At 48.5% G+C, this 20,527-nt stretch overlaps 1 protein-coding gene across 2 annotated transcripts in view; it reads left to right on the top strand.

Moving 5' to 3' along the window:
* The window catches only part of TRIM67 (tripartite motif containing 67), a 53,536-nt gene that overhangs the window by 18,402 nt on the left and 14,607 nt on the right, over positions 1-20,527 (top strand). For both annotated transcript variants that reach the window (XM_047826378.1, XM_047826379.1), the window contains 3 exons: positions 17,156-17,251; positions 18,406-18,528; positions 19,568-19,678. In XM_047826378.1, the coding sequence (XP_047682334.1) occupies positions 17,156-17,251; positions 18,406-18,528; positions 19,568-19,678 (330 nt within the window). The remainder of the gene's footprint in view (positions 1-17,155; positions 17,252-18,405; positions 18,529-19,567; positions 19,679-20,527) is intronic.

Below are 20,527 nucleotides of genomic sequence, written 5' to 3'. Positions count from 1 at the left end.
GATCTTAGTCACGTTATTTTTTTTAAACAGAAATAGCTTTATTGTTTTTTTTGATTGAAAAAGAAGAATAACACTCATTGTTTAAAAAATCCAGAAAATACAAAGATGCGAAGAAAAATGTGAAAAATCACCTGTATCTTTACAACTTACAATGTGTGACACACACACACACATATATAATTACCTTAATAGTGGCTAGATATATAGATATATATACACACACACACACACGGTATATACCATGTATACACACACACTACTTATTTATATATATATATATTTTTTTAATATTTTTTAATGTTTATTTTTGAGATGGAGACAGAGCACGAGTGGGGGAGGGGCAGAGAGAGAGGGAGACACAGAATCTGAAACAGGCTCCGGGCTCTGAGCTGTCAGCACAGAGCCCATGTGGGGCTCGAACTGACGAACTGTGAGATCATGACCTGAGCCAAAGTCGGACGCTTAACCGACTGAGCCACCCAGGCACCCCTATATATATAATTTTTTAATGAGATTTTTTATATGTGTTTTTTGGTGTTATGTTCTTCTTTCTACTGAACAATCTATCACGGAGATTGTTCTATATCAAAATAGAAATATATTTGCCATTTTAATGGATGCTGAGTATTCAGTTACCTGGATAAAGCACCATTTATCTAATCATTATTCCTGAAAATTTAGATTGTGTATAAATTTTTACCACAAATTTTACAAATGTAGTGGCCATTCATATATATCTTTGCATGTTATTTTTTAGCCCGTTACTTCCTTTAAAATAAAGTCATATACAAATACTGAAACACATTAGGAATGTATTTCTTATTTCTCCCTGAATATATAAAGCCACGATCTTGTCTTTAAGAAGCAATTGTCAGCACTTGTATTTAAGAAGCAATTCCTCCCACTATCTCTGTCTTCCTTTCCTGTCCCCCTCACTCGAATACTTGCCTTGCCCTAAGCTGTTCTGACTCCTGTCAGATCCATTGCATTGAAGTCAACAGCATGGAAGGTAGAGGATGGAGGAAGAAGGCAATCATAGAAGGAGGGGTGGATGACCCAAGGGAAGGAAGAAAAAAAGGGTGTGATATGTTTTTCAATTTTAATTGTCACAAGTCAGAAGTAGGTGCTTCAACATATAGATTCTATAGAAGAGCAAAGATTTGCCCAAGAGCCCATGGCTAGTAAAGGGACTGACTCTAGACATCATGTTGCTACATTAAAAAGAAATTTTTTAATGTTACTTATTTTTGAGGGGGGTGGCGGTGCAGAGAGAGAGGGAGACACAGAATCTGAAGCAGGCTCCAGGCTCTGAGCTGTCAGCACAGAGCCTGATGCGGGGCTGGAACTCATGAACCACAAGATCATGACCTGAGTTGAAGTCAGACACTAACAGACTGAGCCACCCAGGTGCCCCATCTATATCTATATCTATATCTATATCTATATCTATATATCTATATATATATCTATATATATATAGATATATTTTTTTAAGAACATCCCTTTTTTTAAGTTTATTTATTTTGAGAGAGAGAGAAAGAGAGACGGAGAAAGAGAGAGAATTAGCAGGGGAGGGGCAGAGTGGATCCAAAGCAGTCTCCATGGTGCCAGTGGAGAGCCTGATGTGCGACTCGAACTCCCAAACTGGGAGATCATGACCAGAGCCAAAGTCGGGATGCTTAACCAACCAAGTCATCCAGGCATCCCATGTTACTACATTTTATTATTTCTTCAAAGCACCTTCTGCCCTCCTTGTGGGATGGTTGTACTTCCTGCCCCATCCGTACAAGGAATGAGAGCAAGAAGTAAATGTTTGCTGTTGGAAGCGTCTGAGTTGTGTGTGGGAGTGTTTGTTACGATGGCTTAACTAGCTTCACACTGTCTGATACAACCACACTCTTTCCACTTCACTATTTTGCCTCTCCCTTCTGAGCCTTGCTCTGTTTCTTGGTCAAAATGTTTCTATCTTTTTGCGGTGCCTGGTTGCTCAGTCAGTTGAGTGTCTGACTCTGGATTTCGGTTCAGGTCATGATCTCAGGGTCATGGGATTGAGCCCCACATCGGGCTCCTAACTGAGCGTGGATTCTCTCTCTGTCTCACCCTCTGCCCCTCCCCCACTGTCACACACACATTCGTTCTCTCTCTCTTCTAAAATAAAGAAAAAAATTCTATCTTTTCATTTGATTTCATAATAATGAGGAACCACTTTTTAAATCTAGCACTGTCCTCTACCAGAACCATGTTTAGATTTGTTTTCAGACCTGATTTTTTTTTTAATTTGGGCTTTTTCTCATGAACCCCTGAACGATGAAGGGGTAGATATTCCCTGTCACACATACGACTCCTGGAAGAGGGCATCCTGTCCGGAGGTGACTTTTTTATCACTTTGGTTTTCCTTGAACTTCTTTTCTCTGTCCTGAACCTTTTTCTGGATGGTTTCATTTTGCTTAAAATCCATGTATTCTACTATGGTAGAAACATAAATCTAATACTTCCTGAGCAAGTTTAAAAGTGACAGTTTGAGGGGCGCCTGAGAGGCTCAGTCAGTTAAGCGTCCAACTCTTGGTTTCAGCTCAGGTCATGATATCACGGTTTGTGAGTTTAATCCCAACATCGGGCTCTGTGCTTGTCAGCACAGAGCCTGCTTGGTATTCTCTCTCTCTCCTTTCTCTCTCTCTCTGTCCGTCCCCCACTCATGCTCTCTCTCTCTCAAAATAAATAAATAAATAAACTTAAGAAAAAAAAATTCAAAGCTAAAATAGAGCTCTAATCCTTGCTTCCAATCCATGGTTCACATTACGAAATTCCGTGTCTTGTTGTCTAATAAAAAGCGTCATTCATTTTTTCAACAAATACTTTGTACCCTGGTAGTTCATACAGAGGTGGAGCAAACAGAATTTCCATCCTCTAGGATCACGCAGCTTAGCCGAAGAGAAAATAAACGCACGACAACAGTATAATATAATAAGGTGTAGGGTGACATGGGGGCCCAGAAAAGGGGCATCTCCATAGACTCCGGGAGAGTGAAGGAGGGAGGAGACAGGACAACCTGGAGGAGGGACACTTGAGCCGATTTTCGAATGACAACTGCGTGCGTCGGCAAAGCGGAGGACACATTAGGCAGGTGAACAGCAAGGCAAGGGTGCAAAGGTGTGGCGCAGCCCGACAGGTTGTGCTAAGGTGGTTTGTGTCTGGAAGGTGGCCGCAGCCGCTGCCCTTGCCTGTTAACTGCGACAGGAACTGACAAGCCCGAGTCCCAGGGGGGATGGGCAATTTCCAATTATTCTGAGTCTGGTTCCTGCACATGGGCACCCTTGAGTCACTTGGCTCTAATGGACCCCCCTTCTCGGAATAAGAAGCAACCGCATGCCCATGGGTATATTTAATGATTAGAAGCTACTTCCTGGTGATATCAGCCAGGAGGCCTGCCTCTTCTTATTTTTGACCTCAGCATGAAGTCCCAGCCAGGAAGTTTGGTTGGGGGCTCTGACATATCAATATTGGCAGCTTCAAGATCCCAGCGGACAGGCCGGACTGCCCCCCAACCCTTGCATGCCTGGGGGCAAGAGCTCATGGAGAACTCCTGAGCTGTCAGCACTTGGAGAGTTGGGAGTCTGAAGCTGAGTCGTGGGTAGGAAGGAAAAGAGGTCTCCCCGTCTCCCCATCTCCATAAGGATCAGATTCATCGAATCATGAATCATAACACAGCTATCTGTGTTTGTTTGGCCTCCTTGCCACTAAATTAGTTAGAGTTCTGTGTTGCAAACAAAAGAATTCAATTCTGGGCAACTCGAATCGAAGAGGATTTATTGGAAATATCATCCTTTTTTGCTGAGTGCTCGCTGAGTCAGGGGGAGCTTTGAGGGCCGGGATTGAAGGCATAGCAGTGGTGAGCACATGCACAGCATTGCATGGGAGACGCGCTCTGTTCTCAGCTCCTCGCACGTCTGAACGCACTTCATCACGCTAGAAGGTACCTACCGCCATTATCCCCCTTTCCGTGGTTGAGAAAAAAGGGGGCAGGGAGAGATGAAATGATTCACCCGAGGACACGGGAGTATGTGAGCCGGGATTCGAACCCAGCATTCCAGTTCCAAAGGCTTTTCCAAATGCTGAGAAGCAAGCCCAACAGGAATGGTCTAATAGCAGGAATCTGGTCAGGGAGCAATGGGAAAAAAGCTTATTTTTCCAGGTCTGTTTGTCCCTTTGCTGAGTTTTGAATTCTAAGGAGCTGGTATACTAAGGGCCTAGATCAGGGCATGCGTTTGTCCTTTGTAGGGGTGAAGGCGATGATATCAGGGCTGATTCCAGTCCCACCAGACTGTCCCCCATGGGGGAAAAGGCAGTTTCTCAAAGCAGCATAAAGTACTATTATGAACTGGATGGCCAACAGCAGGGAAACTATGGTCCTGGGCGCCTCAGTGGCTCAGTTGGTTAAGCATCTGATTTGATCTCCACTCAGGTCATGATCTCACAGTTCGTGGGCTCGAGCCCCGCATCCAGCTCTGCACTGACAGTGTGAAGTCTGCTTGGGATTCTCTCTCTCCTTCTCTCTCTCTGCCCCCTCCCACTCAAAATAAATAAATAAAGTTTAAAAAGAAAAGTATGGCCTTGCAATTGCCTGGAGAAGCCCTCTCTGGGGTCTCATGATGCTCAGAACCACCATCAGTGGAATGCCCCTGAACCCAGGGCTTTCTGTGAACGCTCTCACTAATACCCTGCCACAGCCCTATGGGGGCATGTATCATTACCCCATTTCACAGTTAAGGACACAAAGCCTCAGAGAGGGTAAGAAACTTGGTCACATAAAATTAGGGTTTGCATTCAGACCCGGACTCCAAAGTCCATTTCTAGGAGTCACTGGGTGAACATGGGGCAGGGCATCTGAACTCGTGGCTGGCAGGTGGTAGAGGATCAGCTTATCGTGCTCTCAGGGCCTGAGTTAGTGTGAAGCTGAACTGGGACCTTGGGGGCACTTCAGTCATCGTCTCCCATCTACCAAAGCCTGAGTGGCTGACTTAGGGAAAATATCCATCTGCAGGAAATTCTGAGTCAAGCCAGCCAACATGTAGCTACACGGCATCCATTCCTGGCCACACTCCACCGTTGTCTGGATTGGCATAGCCTTTATCTGAAACCTCTCTGCAAGAAAGGAGCCTCCCCTCCCCCCCCCAGACCTCCCTCCATTCCACCCATCTGCTTTGGAGGGATCTAAGGAAAGCAAAGGAAGGAAGTCAGAAAAGCGTCTGGCTCTACATTTCTCATCTTAAATGGGGAAGAATCTAAAATTGCCCAGAGGAGTGGAGCTCAGGCACCCCCACCAGGGTAGGACCCCGGGAAGGGGCCATGAAGCTGGGATGAGCCAGACGGGGCAGGCCAGGAGGTGAGGCTACCTCAGGAATGGGGCATCAGAGCCCCTAGAAATAGAACAAAGTACAGTCCACAGCTGCTCCCCTGGACCTCACCCAAGGGAACTAAGACTTATGCCTGCTTTTCTGTTGCCCCCAGAGTCCCTGGCACAAGATTCAGTCAATTCACTATTCACTAGCGAGCAATTCACAGACACTACTGAGTGCCTGTTCTGTGCAGGCACAGAACTTCTCACTCTGAAAGTCCCAAGACAGTGAGTGACACCGGCAGGTAGGCAAGGAACTAGATCTCAAGACACACAGTGATAAGGACTATCACTGGGGAAAGCAAAAGGCCAAGGTAGAACAGTGGAGAAGGGGTCCCACAAACTCATGGACTCTTGGAAGGCTTCATGGAAGAGGAGAACTGTGAGACTTGGGCAAGCAGAGTCCATTATTAGTGGAAGTGACAGCTGGGATAAGGGCTCACAGCTGTGGGGGAGAAGCCAGGGTTGTGGATCTGCTGGAACGTAGGTGCCTGGGTTTCAAGTTAGCCCAGGGAGGGAGAAGGTGCTAATCCTTCCAGCCATATAACGTGTCTTCCTCATCTATGGGAGGCCAACAGATGGTTGTTGACTGAGTAAACCAATGAGTGGATGAAAATCTTGACGGCCTGGTGAAGTTCTGACTTTGCTCTGCATGAGCTGCAGAAGAGAAAACCTTGAACCCCAAGGGTCAGAGGGAGAGATGTTGTGGCAGAGACAGGATTTTTTATAGAAGGAGGAATCCATTTCAAGGTAGGACAGAACAGATCAGGATCAAACCCTGCCTTTATGGTTTAAGCAGGACTTCTGTGAATGTCCTGCTAGACCCTTTTGCATTTTGCCAAGGCTGCCATAACAGAGTAGCACAAACTGGGGCACCTGGGTGGCTCAGTCAGTTGAGTATCCGACTTTGGCTCAGGTCATGATCTCATGGTCTGTGAGTTTGAGCCCCACATGGGGCTCTCCCCTGTCAGCACAGAGCCTGCTTCAGATCCTCTGTCTCCCTCTCTCCCTCTGCCCCTCCCCTGCTTGAGCTCTCTCTCACTCTCTCTCACTCTCTCTCTCTCTCTCTCTCTCAAAAAGTAAATAAACAGGGCACCTGGGTGGCTTAGTCGGTTAAGCGTCTGACTTCAGCTCATGTCATGATCTCACAGTTTGTGGGTTCGAGCCCCGCGTCGGGCTCTGTGCTGACAGCTCAGAACCTGGAGCCTGCTTCGGATTCTGTGTCTCCCTCTCTCTCTGCCCCTCCCCTGCTCACATTCTGTCTTTCTCCATCTCTCAAAAATAAATAAATGTAAAAAAAAAATTTTTTAAGTAAATAAACAACAACAAAAAAAAACACCAAAGTACCACAAACTGAGTGACTTGGAATGCCATAAATTTATTCTCTCGCAATTCTGGAGGCCAGAAGTCTGAAATCAAGGCAACACAAGGCCACTTGGTTCAAAGGCTCTAGGAGAAGATTGGTTCCAGGCCTCTCTCCCAGCTTCTGATAGTTCCTTGGCCTGTGGCTGCATAACCCAAGTCTTCACATGGTGTCTTCCCTCCACGAGTGTCTATCTCTGTGCCTGTATATAAGGACCCCAGTCGTATTGGGTTAGGGCCCACCCTAACGACGTCATTTGATCTTGAACACCTCTGTAAAGACCATATCTCCAGATAAGCTCACATTCTGAGGTACTAGGGTTAGGACTCCAACATATCTCTTTGGGAAGACACAATTAAACCCATAACACATCCCCTTGAAGCTGATCAAGGGTGAGGGCTTGAATTGAGAAGTATCTTGACTGCGGGAAAACGGCAGTCATCCTCTCCCTGCTCCCTTCCAGATGGAAGCTGGGATAATGGAAAGATATTGCTCTGGCCATCTGGATTGCTTCTATCCCCTGTCAGAGGCCTGCCCGTCTTACTAACATAGTCCCATGGCATCTACGTCTGCCTGATCAAGGTCATGTGTCTTACCAGGCACATGAATCTCGAACAGAAGATAAATCTACGAACGGAAAGCTCAGAGGCCTCCCGGGGGAATGATGAAGCTGGAAGGTCACCACTGTGTTAGTCGTTGGGGTCCTAGTTGCTGGGTCCTCCGGCTCTTACACAGCAGAAGAGAACATTTCAGAAGATGCAAGGAAAAGACGTCAGTGGGCTTGGACTCCCCAAGTGGGGAGTAGGATTCTACCCTGGGAGACTGAGGAGGCCACCTGCTTGGGTGGGGGTGGGTATGTCTTAACACTGCTCATGCATCTCCAGCCACAAATTTTAAAAACCAACACATTACTACTAGCAGAGGATGAAAAGGTGGGAGAAATACCCTGGGGCCCATGCAACCCCATTTCACCACCTCCTCCTCTGTGTGAGCGTGCCAGATGCTCTGTGAATATCCAGCTCCTTTTTCAATGTATCCCTTCTCTAGTGTCTCCTGAGGGGGTGTCACGCTGCAGAGGAGGTGTAGGAAAGGCAGGTCCAGAGGAAGCCAAGTGCCCCAGAAGCACAGGAGGAGGAGGGACTGCAAACTGTCTCTGAGCCGGGCTGTGTGCAGAGGGCTCCTGGTGGTACTTCCCTGTGGAGACTTGCTGGATGTGGGCACTTGATTAGGCTGAGGGACAGGACATCTAGTTTTAGTGACAGCAGAGAGAGCCATTGGGAATGCCCTTCACAGATGAAAAGCAAGTCCTCTTTTCTGTTTGCTCTTCTAGAGTTTAGCTGCCCATGTGCCCCTCCCCCACCTCTCTAGTCTGCCTCTCACACCCTCCTAGTGCGATGATAGTGTGATATTGTGATTTAAAAATAAAATATATATGTGGTCTTCATCCCAGTTCCTGGCACAGAGCTCCTAAAACCCTAGAAATTTCCTAAGTGATGAGAGCAATAAAGGTTTCTTTTACATTAATGAGGTGACTTTTGGGAAGCCGCTAGGTAACCTACAGTTGGCCATGGGACCAGAGGGTTAAGCTGTTCAGCCCCTCCCCACTCTGGCACCCTCTCGTCCACCCCCAACCCAACTTCCAGGGAGGGGAGAGGGGCTGGGGGTTGAATCAATTGCCAGTGTCCAATGACTTAATCCATCATGCCTCTGTAATGAAGCCTCCATCAAAATCCAAAAGGATAGGGTTCAAAGAGCTTCCTGGCTGGTGAATTCATGGACATTTGGGGAGAGTGATGGCTCAGAGAGGACATGGTCACTCTGCACTCTTTCCCCAGGCCTTACCCTATGCATCTCTTCAATCTGACTGGTCTTGAGTTATATCCCATTTTAATAAATTAATAATCTAGTAAGTAAAGTGTTTCTCTGAGTTCTGTGAGCTGCTATAGCAAATTAATCAAACCCCGAGGAGGGGGTCATGGGAACCTCCCATCTATAGCCAGTCTGTCAGAAGCCCCACGTAGGGCTCTGTGTTCACAACTCTGGGACTGGAGCCTGGTTCAGATTCTGTGTCTCCCTCTCTTTCTGCCCCACCCCACTCACACTCGCTCTCTCTCAAAAATAAACATTAAAAAAAAAAGTGTTCATGGAAAAGATAAATTCAGCTGCCAGGTGTAGCAGGCTAAATAATGGCCCCAAGAACATCCCCTTCCCAATCCTCAGACCTGTGAATATGTTACCTGATATGGCAAAAAGTACTCTGTAAGGAGTTTGAGATAAGAAGACAGTCCTGGATTACTCAACTGGGTCCAATGTCATCATAAGCGTCCCTGTAAGAGGAGGCAGGAGGCCAGAGTTGGTAGTTGAAGACATGAGGACAACAGCAAGAGGCTGGATGATGAAGGAAGAGCCAGGTGGGGGTAGTGCCTCTAGACAGTGGTAGAGACAGGGAAACAGATTCTCCTTTAGCCTCCAGAAGGAATGAGCCATGATTTTACCTTGATTTTAGCCCCATAAGACTCACTTTGGACTTCTGGCCTCCAGAACTGTAAGAGAATAAAACCAGTGTTGGCATGGGTCACTAAGTTTATTGTAACGTGTCATAGCAGCAACAGGCAACTAATACAGCCTAAGAACTCACAACCAGGGGAACTGAATGAGTCTGAGAAGTCAAGACAAGGCAGATCCTCTCAGAACATTCTCTTATTTTGCATCAACGCTGTGTGGGGGCAGTAAGGGAGGGTGGGGTCTTCGTAGATAACAATTCTTCAGTGTTGACAGGGCCATGGCAGTAGCCTCCATCTAGAGGTTCTGGGGTTGGCAGGCTCATAGAGCAGAGCATTGGATTAGCATCTAGAGCCCCATTCAAACACCATGTCTCTTCCTTACTGGCTTAGTGGCCAGAAACACAGGGAGCCAGTGGGGACAGAGCTGTGATCCTCTAAACTGTTTTGCTTCAGGGGACTCCCCACAAACCTGGCCCATATCCACTGGAAAGAAGCTGTCCGGGTAACCCCTGGTTGCTTAGTTCTTCCGGCAAAGATATTTTGTGCTACTGGGGGGGTCCCCTTAGCCTGTGACCCACAGTAAACCCAGAAGAAGTCTGCCATTCAGCATTGCTCCCCTCAGAGGAAATACTGGTCTGATCTGTCTCAAAGTAGACTTCTACCTAAGGGCCCTGTCCATGTTGCCCCTTAGTATCAGTCCTTCACACCCTGTGGATCAAAGTCTCTATGACTTGGCCCCTTGGGGGTGGGGGCTGAGTCCTGGGAGCCGACTGGGAAGGAAGGGTCTTATGGGTTAGAGGATTCTGGGAGGCTTGGCTGCCACTGCTCATTGTGGGGAGGGTATTCTCATTCCCATCTCAGCACTCTGCGTGGGTCTATCCACTCCTCCCTCCTGGGAACTCCATGTACCCACCTGTCCCTGTGAGCTGTCTCCAAGGACTGGAGTGCTAGGCTTTCCAGTCTCCAGCTCTGTCACTGCATCTGCTTCAATAGTAACGGCAATCAAATCCCACCACTGGCTTTCCGAGCCTCACTTTAGGCTGACAACTAGGACAGTTTTATTCATTTAGTTACTGGGCTCTTGAAGCGTGTGGCTAGCAGGTTGGAGAAGACTGGAAAACAAAGCTGTTGTCTGCCAGCTATAAAGGAGGGTGCTGCTATGAGACAGGGCTTTTCCAGCTGTTGGCAGTTTGCTCAGGTCTTCAAGCAGGAGCCAGGAGTGGAAGGACATCAGAAGTCCCACCTAGTATGGCTACCTTTGGGTGGATCTGTGGTGGCAATTAACTAGAAAGAGTTAACACCCAGAAGTCATGAAAATCATCTCAATCACTAGGGTAGGGTCAGATTGCCAATGCCCAGTACCATATGGGGCTCTGTGCCCTGGAAATGGTGGGTTCAGAGTGGCCACATGGCCATTTTAATTATGCCCAGCAGGTGGGAGAATTGAGTCTTGAATAGCTCAAGGGAGCTAGTCAGACAAAATCCAGAACAAAATCAATTCACCGACACAGATATTTATGCAGCACATTCTAGGTGTAAGGCATCGTGCTGCCCACACAACATGCACAGGGCAAGCTTGCCAGGCACCAGGGGCTGGGACTGGCCAACAGGACAGGAAAGTTAATGCACTTCTCCTGGGCCACCTGTCTCAAAGACAGTGAGGTATGTCCTAGAAGCCAGCCCTGTTTGAGGAATTCAAAGGGAACACTCCATTTGCTGAAGGTCGCAAAACTTCAGGAGGAGGTAGCATTTGGGAAGGGTCTTTATAGATGGATGGATGGATGGATAGATGGATGGATGGAAAGATGAATGGGATGTTAACAGGCAACCGCAGGCAAAGCAGAAGTGAGAGAGCTTGTGAGGCAGGAGCCCAAGAAGGAGGAGGGGAGCCCAGGGGTTGCTGAGTCCAGTCTGACCGAAGGGTGGAAACCACGTGGGCAGCCCTGGGAGGTAAAGCCGGAGAGGGTGACAATGTCCAGAGCCTTGGACATTGAGCTAAGGACTGGACCGTGATTCAGTGGGGAGTGGAGGCCATGGGTGAGAGGGGAAATGACATGGTCAGAGCTATTTGAGAGACAACAGTCACAAGGTAATTTGGATATGCAGGATTCAGTTTCCTGGCATGACCTTTAAGTGGTGAGCTTCATCATGTAACCACACATTTCCCCCATCAGGGCATATGGGCAGCGTTGAACTCAAAGCCCTACCTCACTCCCCAGTTGATGGGGGCTAACAGTTCTACTGGGAGCCTTGCCTTTTCTCATTTGGTAGTGGGGTCTCTAGTGCTAAAAGGAAGGATTCAGCAGCTCATGGGAAAAATGTTCTCCAAACATTAGTAGCTGGTGTTAAATGAACACAAATAGACACTGTAATAACATGGGTCTCATTCCTCCACCCCCTTCAAGCCTATGGACAATATTTTCCTTGAGAGGGGCGCCTAGGGGGTTCTAGACCTTTTACATTCAAACAGGAATGGCTTTTAGTAAGCTTTATGACCTTGGGCAACTTCACGAAAGAAACATTTCATGAGTGTTTACTGTGTGTAAGGCATACTACCCGTATAATTTGTGCCATCTACCATCAAGGTAATACGCTAATGCATTTGTGCACTCCTTGACTGTCACCTTTTACTAGGGACTCAGTTTTCTCGTGTATGAAATGAGAGGTTGGACTGAGCCATGTCTAGACCCCTGGTGTCTAGCCAAGGATGTTCGAGAACAAGGACCGAGTTTAAACAGAGGCAGCTTAGGACCTTCTGCACAGAGCCCATGACAAATGGATGAGAATGATCTCTGAGGCCATTTGCAATGAAAATATAATAGATTCCAGTCAGGTAACTTAGATAAATTCACACCCTGGTCTCTTTCAGCCCCTCTAACAAAATACCACAGACCGAGGTAATCAACAACAGATTCATTTTTTACTGTCCTGGAGACTGCAAGTCCAAGATCAAGGTGCTGACTGAGTCACTTCCTGTTAAGACCTCTCTTCCTGCCTTACCAATGGCCAGCCACCCCATCACTGTATCCTCACATGGTCTTTGCATAATGGTAAGACGTCTTTGGAGGGAGGGGTTATTACTATCATCCCCGTCTTGTAGAGGACACTACAGAACAAAGAGGTGGCGTATGGAAGGAAGAAATAAAAATGATACACAGCTGGTGACAGAGCCAGGATTTGAACCACGCTAGCCCGGAATTCTCATGCCCCATGCGTTATAATGCTCTGCACCGCCATCCAGAATATGGAAGACGAAGGCAGAGGATTGCCCTGTGTACCTAGAAGCTGCTCTTGGTGAAGACGGTTTGCTGGGCCAGGCAGGCAGCTGGTTTGACCCAGCTGGGAAATACTTATATTTTCAAGCTGCCTGTCTCCATTCAGAGACTTTACAGGAATGTAATTCCAACCTTAAAAGAATAGGGAGACATAATGGGTACCTGGGTGGCTCAGTTGGTTAAGCGTCTGACTTCGGCTCAGGTCATGATCTCATGGTTGGTGAGTTCCAGCCCCGCATTGGGCTCTCTGCTCTTGGTGCCAAGCCTGCTTTGGACCCTCTGTCTCCCTCTCTCTGCCCCTCCCCCGCTTTCTGTCTCTCATCCTCTCTCTCTCTCTCTCAAAAATAAATAAACATTAAAAAAAAAGAATAGGGAGACATAAAATGCAACTTTTTTGATTCAGGTTAAAATCCATTCAGTCATGAATCACTGTATTGTACACCTGAAACTAATATAACACTGTATGTTAACCATCCTGGAATCAAAGATTTTTTAAAAATCCATTCAGTCATGAAAAAAATTTCACCTTCTGCCTGGATATTTCCTTTCTTTCCAAGAGTTTGGTATAGTCACCATCCAAAGAGACAACACGATCCATTCTTATTTCTCAGAGCAGAAAGAGACAATTCTCGGGGCACCTAGATGGCTCAGTCAGTTAAGCATCTGACTCTCCGTTTTGGCTCAGATCATGATCTCATGGTTATGTGAGTTCGAGCCCCCAAGTCGGGCTGACAGTGACAGTGTGGAGCCTCCTTGGGATTCTCTCTCTCTCTCTCTCTCTACCCCTCCCCTGCTCACACTGTCTCTGTCTCTCTCAAAATAAATAAGTAAAACTTTAAAAAATGTTCTTTATAAAATAAATGAATAAAAGAAAAGGACAATTGTCCATGTCCTCTGCTAGCACTCCAAATAGTCCCTGTAGAAAAGAAAAAGCACGTGTCTTAAGGAAAACTGAAGTGGGGCGCCTGGGTGGCTCAGTTGGTTGGGCGTCCGGCTTCGGCTCGGGCCATGATCTCGCAGTTGATGGGTTCGAGCCCCGTGTCAGGCTCTGTGCTGACAGCTCAGAGCCTGGAGCCTGCTTTGGATTCTGTGTCTCCCTCTCTCTCTGCCCCTCCCCTGTTCATGTTCTGCCTCTCTCTGTCTCAAAAATAGAATCAAACATTTAAAAAATTAAAAAAAAAGAAAAACTGAAGCAAAACACAATATGCTGTAAACCCCTAACACATAGCCAACATATAAACCATTTGTCCCTCGAGAAGTGATTTCCACCTTTGCCCCCAGAACCTTTACTCCTTTTCCATTAGAATGCCCAGGTCCAGCTTCTACAATGCTGTCCCCCCGGCAAGTAGAGGTGACTTGTGGCCATTTCACGCACAGAGCAATGGGGGTCAAGAAAAGTACAAGTTTGTGCTTGTGGGACTTCCATTAATGCCCCCCGGCATTCACATTGCCATCAGGGGCTCTTCCGTGGGGAAACAGCAGACCAGGGTACAGGAGCCCCCACGTGGATGAGCACGCTGCTGGGCCCTGGGATGGCGTGTGCTTGGACAGCCTCTCTGGGGGTGCATCGAGAAGAAGGAGGTGGAAAGATCAGGCAGCAAGGCTGGTGGGTCTGGAAGCAGTGTCTACCAAGCTGTGAGATTATTCCCCTTTGAGCTGGGTATTTGCCTGAGGTCACTTGTGTCCTTCAAAATCACTCTGTTCTTGGGCTCCTTGCCACGCTCCTTGGTCTACTTGCCAAGCAGGAAGCAGGTGGACAGGCCCTGCGGTGGGCTGGGCTGCTGGGAGGCTGGTGCTGGCCGGATGGAGTGGGGACAGAGCCATGTTGGCTCCAAGTACCAGGAGGAGGGTGAAGGACCCTCACTAATGCCGCCTCTCAGAACTTCTTGCTGGCAAAGGGTGCCCGCAGCAGTGATAGGTCTCCTGGAATCTGTCCCATGTTAGCATGTACCTCCAGTGAAGCAATCAATCTGTTTTGTTTTGTTTTTTATCCAGCCAGTGAGGCTTTTCTGAGCCCCTGCTTTGTGCCGGCATCACTGGCTAGAAATGCAAAGACAAAAGACAAAGTCCCCAGCATCAAGGACTATATAGGTTCATGGAGATGCCTCCCCCCAACTTGGGGAAGGAACTGTTGGAGCCACTGTGGGCCCCATGCTTTGAGAGAGTGTAATAGGGAGGAAGGTGCCACACTTTTCTGGACACTGATAAACTTGCATTTAAAATCCCTATTGTATGGGGATGCAAGCTGGTGCAGCCACTCTGGAAAACAGTATGGAGGTTCCTCAAAAAACTAAAAATAGAACTACCCTACGACCCAGCAATTGCACGACTAGGCATTTATCCACGGGATACAGGTGTGCTGTTTCGAAGGGACACATGCACCCCCATGTTTCTAGCAGCACTATCAACAATAGCCAAAGTATGGGAAGAGCCCAGATGTCCATTGACGGATGAATAGATAAAGAAGATGTGGTATATATATACAATGGAGTATTACTTGGCAACCAAAAAGAATGAAATCTTGCCATTTGCAACTACATGGATGGAACTGGAGGGTATTATGCTAAGTGAAATTAGGCAGTCAGAGAAAGACAAAAACCATACAACTTCACTCATGTGAGGACTTTAAGACACAGAACAGATGAACACAAGGGAAGGAACACAAAAATAATATAAAAACAGGGAGGAGGACAAAACAGAAGAGACTCATAAATATGGAGAACAAACTGAGGGTTACTGGAGGGGGTGTGGGAGGGGGGATGGGCTAAACGGGTAAGGGGCACTAAGGAATCTACTCCTGAAATCATTGTTGCCCTCTATGCTAACTAATTTGGATGTAAATTTTAAAAAATTAAATTAAAAAAAATAAGTATATCTAGAAAAAATAAATAAGTAAAATCCCGATTGTTGAAGATCCTCTTGGGGCCAATGAACAATCCTGACATCTCAGTCTCTTTGTGGGTGCAGCTTTCTGGGGATGGGCTGAGTTATCCTGGGACCTGTAACCTTCCAAGGCTGTCCACACCAGCAGCCACTGGCCACATGTGAAGCATTAACTAAATACAATTTAAAATGCACCTCCTCAGTTACATTGGCTACTTTTCAGTGCTCAGCAGCCACACGTGGCTGGTGCTGCCGAATCAGAGCAGACACGGAACCCTTCTGTCATTCCCGTAAGTTCCATTGGCTAGTCTTCGTGCATAGATACTTATAATAGAAAGTGGTACCCCCTGTGTGAGCTGTGGGGGGCGGAGCCTAAACCACCTGGGGTGGGGGTAGGGATGGGGATGCCAGTGGAGAAAGGAGCAGGACAGAGCCCAGACCTCACCCTGACCTCATCTTGAGTGTGGATGCTTCCTGGGTCTGAGGCTCCCTCCTTTTCTCTCCTCATTTTCCCCTGAGTGGTCTTTTCCACTCCATGGCTTCATTTACCATGTTCCCCAGAGATGTTCAACCAGGCTGTGTTGGTACAGTTCAGTGGATCTCAAACTACATCAGATCCCCTGAGAGGGCTTCATAAAAGCCAGGCTCCTGGGCCTTCACTCCCACTTTCTGATCAGTAGGGCCGAGGGTGGGGCCAGAGAAGTCACATTTCTCTGGTGACAGGTGACCCCGATGCTGCCGGTCTAGGAACCACACTTTGAGAATCATTGGTATGGCCTACAGAATCACCTTCACTGGGGCACATGGGTGGCTCGGTTAAGTGTCCAACTCTGGGCGCAGGTCATGATCTCATGGGTCATGGGATCAAGCCCTGCATTGGGCTCTGTGCTGACATTGTGCAGCCTGCTGGGGATTCCCTCTCTTCCTCTCTCTCTGCCCCTCCCCTGCTTGCATGGATGTGTGCTCTCTCTCTCTCAAAAGAAATAAACTTAAAAAAAAAAAAGAATCTCATTCACGGATTCACCCATTCCACAAATATTCATGTAGTGCTACCACGTGCCAAGTGCTAGAGGTGAACAAACCAGGCAAGGTCCCTGCTCTAGGGAGCTTACGTGCGGGCGAGGGGAGACCGTCAGTAAACAAACCTGTGTCAGGTGGTGATGAATGTTATAAAGAAGAACAGAGCAGAGCGAGGAGAGAGGGCTATTTCATAGGGTCACCAGGAAAGGCCTCGCTGACCAGGTGACATTGGAACAAAGACCTGAAGCTAAAGGGGGAGGGCGGGCCGGATATGACCCTGGCCTTTCTGGCCCCGTCTTCAGTTTTTTAATTAGCAAAATGTGACTCGTGGTCAATATGGCCACAATCAAGGTCATCAGTCTCCAGCAGCTAGGTTCGAAGACCAATTCGATTGCACGTGTATGCATTTTGTTAAAAAGCCCATAGATTCCATCCGGGCTGGCAGTTCCACCTCTGGGTGCCAGCAATTGGTGTCCCCTCCGAGCCCCCTCTGTCCACACCGCCCTCTGCAAGGGGAGGACTCTGGAGGGCTAAGGGGACCGCCACAGGAGGCTGCGTCCCACTTCCAGAGGATGCCTTAGGGCTCCCAGTCCATACGGCTCCAGCACGCGGGATCCGTTCTAGCCCCTCGCATACCCACAAGCCTTTCGGGTGCGGCGCAAACTCTGGGCCGTTCACGCCGGATTTGTCTTTTCACCACTCGGTATCTTTTTAGGCCCAACTGTCACAGGCCTTAAATGGAGTTTCCGATAAGGCAAAAGAAGCAAAGGAGTTTCTGGTTCAGCTGAAGAACATCCTGCAGCAGGTCCAGGTGAGCAGAGCTGCAGCACGGGGAGGGCGGGCGTGTAGCAAGGGAGGGGCCTGTGGCGAGCGTCTTGTGGGGGACGAACACAGGAGGCTTCACTGTCCTGCTGCTCAGCCTCGGATGTTGCAGACATCACCCGCTCGAGCCGCTGACAGTCATGTGGCACCTGATACTGGAAAGGGATCCCACATGCACCCAGTTACAGAGAATCGTAGAACAAGAGCTGGAAAGGGGCCAGCACTCCGTGCGGCCACGGAGGCCTATGTAATATCTGTGCACGGCGCTTCTGTACCCAGGGGATCGATACATCATTTACCGCATAAATGTGTTTACTGTGCCACATACGGACTTACCAACACAGATCAGTAAGTCTCTGGCTTCAGGAGCTGTCTGCAGGGGAGAGGATACACACGTGTGTGCTCTATACGAATGTGCATGCGTGGAGGGCCCGTTCATACAGACCGGACCAAAGGCACCGACTTCTTAATCTTGGAGCAGCCCCCCTACGAATGACTCCATTGTAATGTCATCACCTCTCCAGAGGCCTTGTCTCCAAACACGGTCACATTCTGAGTTCCTGGCTGTGAGAGCTTCACCAGAGGCCGTAGCACGAGGTCCAGATCCCTGCTGATCTCTGAGACCTAGAAGGATTCTTTTTTAAGACTGACCAAGATCCTACAGTTTTCCATTGTTTTCCTGCTTTCTGATTATAAAAAGCAAAAGCATGTATTATAGAAATTTTGGAAAGTAGAGAGTGAGAGAGCCACGGAAAGGTTCACCAATATCTCCCCCCCTGGGGTGACCACCTCACCATTCTGCCATGTTCTTCTGCAATGTAGACACGCGTGTGCACGCACACACAGGACGGAATTATTCTGTGTGCAACTTGTAGCCCCCCTTTTGTTTTCTTCCCAGTCTCTCATGAGCATTTTCCAAGACGTTAAAAACTCTCAACGGATGAGGTTTGAACGACTACTGGATATTTCACCATACTGGTGTGCCAGGATTCATGGTACCCTCTCCTGATTCGTATTTACGTTGTTTCCAATGTAGTAATGTTACAGATGACTCTGGGGAAAGCTTCTCTGAAATACGTCTTCGCGGCTAGCACTGGCCGGGTTTCAGCATGTCTTCTGTCTAAAGCTCTCTGCTCCCCCCAGGAAAACGGACTGGACTACGAAGCCTGCCTGGTTGCTCAGTGTGATGCGCTGGTCGATGCTTTAACTCGGCAGAAAGCCAAGCTGCTCACCAAGGTCACCAAAGAGAGAGAGCACAAGCTGAAGGTACGTCCCCGGGTGACGACACCCTCGTTTCCCATCGTGGCCTCCACACCGCGAGGGGACTGGAGCACACAGTAGGTACTGGGTCAATATTAGGTGGGTGAGAGAATCAATGAATGAATGAATGAGGCAAGGAAGGGATAAGCCAGCTGCCCCGGACGTGCTCACACTCACGTGACTTTCCCCAAAGCCAGCCATCACCCACACTGTCCCTGCAAAGCCACAGTCAGGTGCGCTGAATCCTGCTGTTCTCAGGTCAGGGGTACCCTTCTCCTATCTTCTCTGAAGTCCTGTTTTCCATCTAAGGGACTCCGCCTGTTCTCAGCTTGCAGAGCAGTAGTGACCAGTGACCGTAGTGAGGCCGCCCTCTGTTCGGGTCGCCAGCTCTGTCACCTTCTTCAGGCCCTCTCTAACATCTCACACATTCGATAAGCAGCGATAATAATGCAATATTGTTATGGCATTATTAAATATTACATATTTATTGCGTTGTTAAATATCCACCACGGGAAGGGGAGGGTGTCCCCTCACGGGACGCTGGGCTCCTGCTCCGGGCAGGTGCCGTGAACGCTCTGCGTTGACAGAGGACGGCTTCATTGCCTTGACGGCTCAACCGATTTCATAGACATTTCCCAACTGAAGCAAGAAATATTACTTTCAAGGAAAGGAGGAATGCATGTTGGGGATAGCCCATGGTTTCCAAGTGAAGAGGCCGAGCCCATGGAGTTATCCACGACCACCAACGATGAAAAGTAAGACAGGAGGTGGTCACTGGTCACGTGGACAGTTTCAGACCGTGCACTTTCTCTAGTGCCCAGGGTTCAGGCAGATAGTTTGTTCTGTTGGGCGGTGGGTCCTTTTATTCCCCAAGGAAGAGGGCGCGTGGAGCTCAGGAGCAGAACAGCCAGAGGAGAGGGTGCAAGGTGGCGCAGACCAGTGCTGCAGCGTCTAGGGCTTTCTCTGTGCTAATTCTCCAACTTCCACTGCAGCCTGGCTGCCCCTCCTCTGATGAGATGGTTACTAGGGGTTCTTTTCATCACAGATGGTTTGGGACCAGATCAATCACTGCACACTGAAGCTGCGTCAGTCAACCGGGCTGATGGAGTACTGCCTAGAGGTGATCAAGGAGAACGACCCCTCTGGCTTCCTACAGGTGAGCCTGTGCACTGGGAGGACCCAGGGAGGCTTGGCTTCCTGCCTCCAAATCCACCACTGCTTCCCAAGCTATCCGGAGTTTTAGGACGGTCCCTACCAGTGGCTTGGAATTGAGTAGATTCTCCCTTGCTCAGAAATTCCCGAAGACCCAGGTTGTCATCTCGTCTGACTCTCGCTAGCTGTGACCCTGATTCTGTGCCCTCGTTAAAAGAGGAGGTCAAATGTCATAATACCTAGGGCCAACGTGTCGTGCATTTATGCTCTGACTTCCAGAGACCCCAACTCAACATTTTCTCCACAAATGGGAAAGGACAGTCTTTGCCAAACAAGCTGGAGGCTTGGAGGAAGTGAGTTAGCAGAATCCACACGGCCCATTACCTCAATGTGCGTAGTGCCACAGGCCTGGACAGATGGCTGCTGCCTGCAGAGCCCATGCAGGCTTGCCAGGGCATCCCTCCAACAGCCAGGCTGACTCAGGGCCACGAGCATCTCTAGAGGACAGGGCAGTGACAGGGGCTCAGCCCTCCATCTATGGGGAAATGATGGCCCCCTTCACTAGTCCCCATGAAGGGTTCACAGGATGGCTCGACAGGGACATGTAAGTGTCTGAATGAGCAGGACTTTCCAGCGGAAGACAGCAGAGCTGGGAGTGCAATGGAGGGACAGTTTGGAGCAACTTGGGGGGAGGGGGAGGACACACTGTGGGGAGCAAGCTTCAAAATTCCGGGGATACAGGAAGCGCTCTCTTCAGACCCTGGGAGGAACTGCTAGTATGTTTCACTTTGCAAAGTACTGGATCTCACAAAAGCAGTATAAGGAAGAATGCTTTTGCATATTTGCTTCACAA

The sequence above is a fragment of the Prionailurus viverrinus genome, chromosome D2 (assembly GCF_022837055.1).
Source record: "Prionailurus viverrinus isolate Anna chromosome D2, UM_Priviv_1.0, whole genome shotgun sequence".
In the NCBI taxonomy this organism is placed as follows: Eukaryota; Metazoa; Chordata; class Mammalia; order Carnivora; family Felidae; genus Prionailurus; species Prionailurus viverrinus.
Note: the sequence above shows the minus strand (reverse complement) of the source record. Positions and strands in the feature narration are given on the sequence as shown.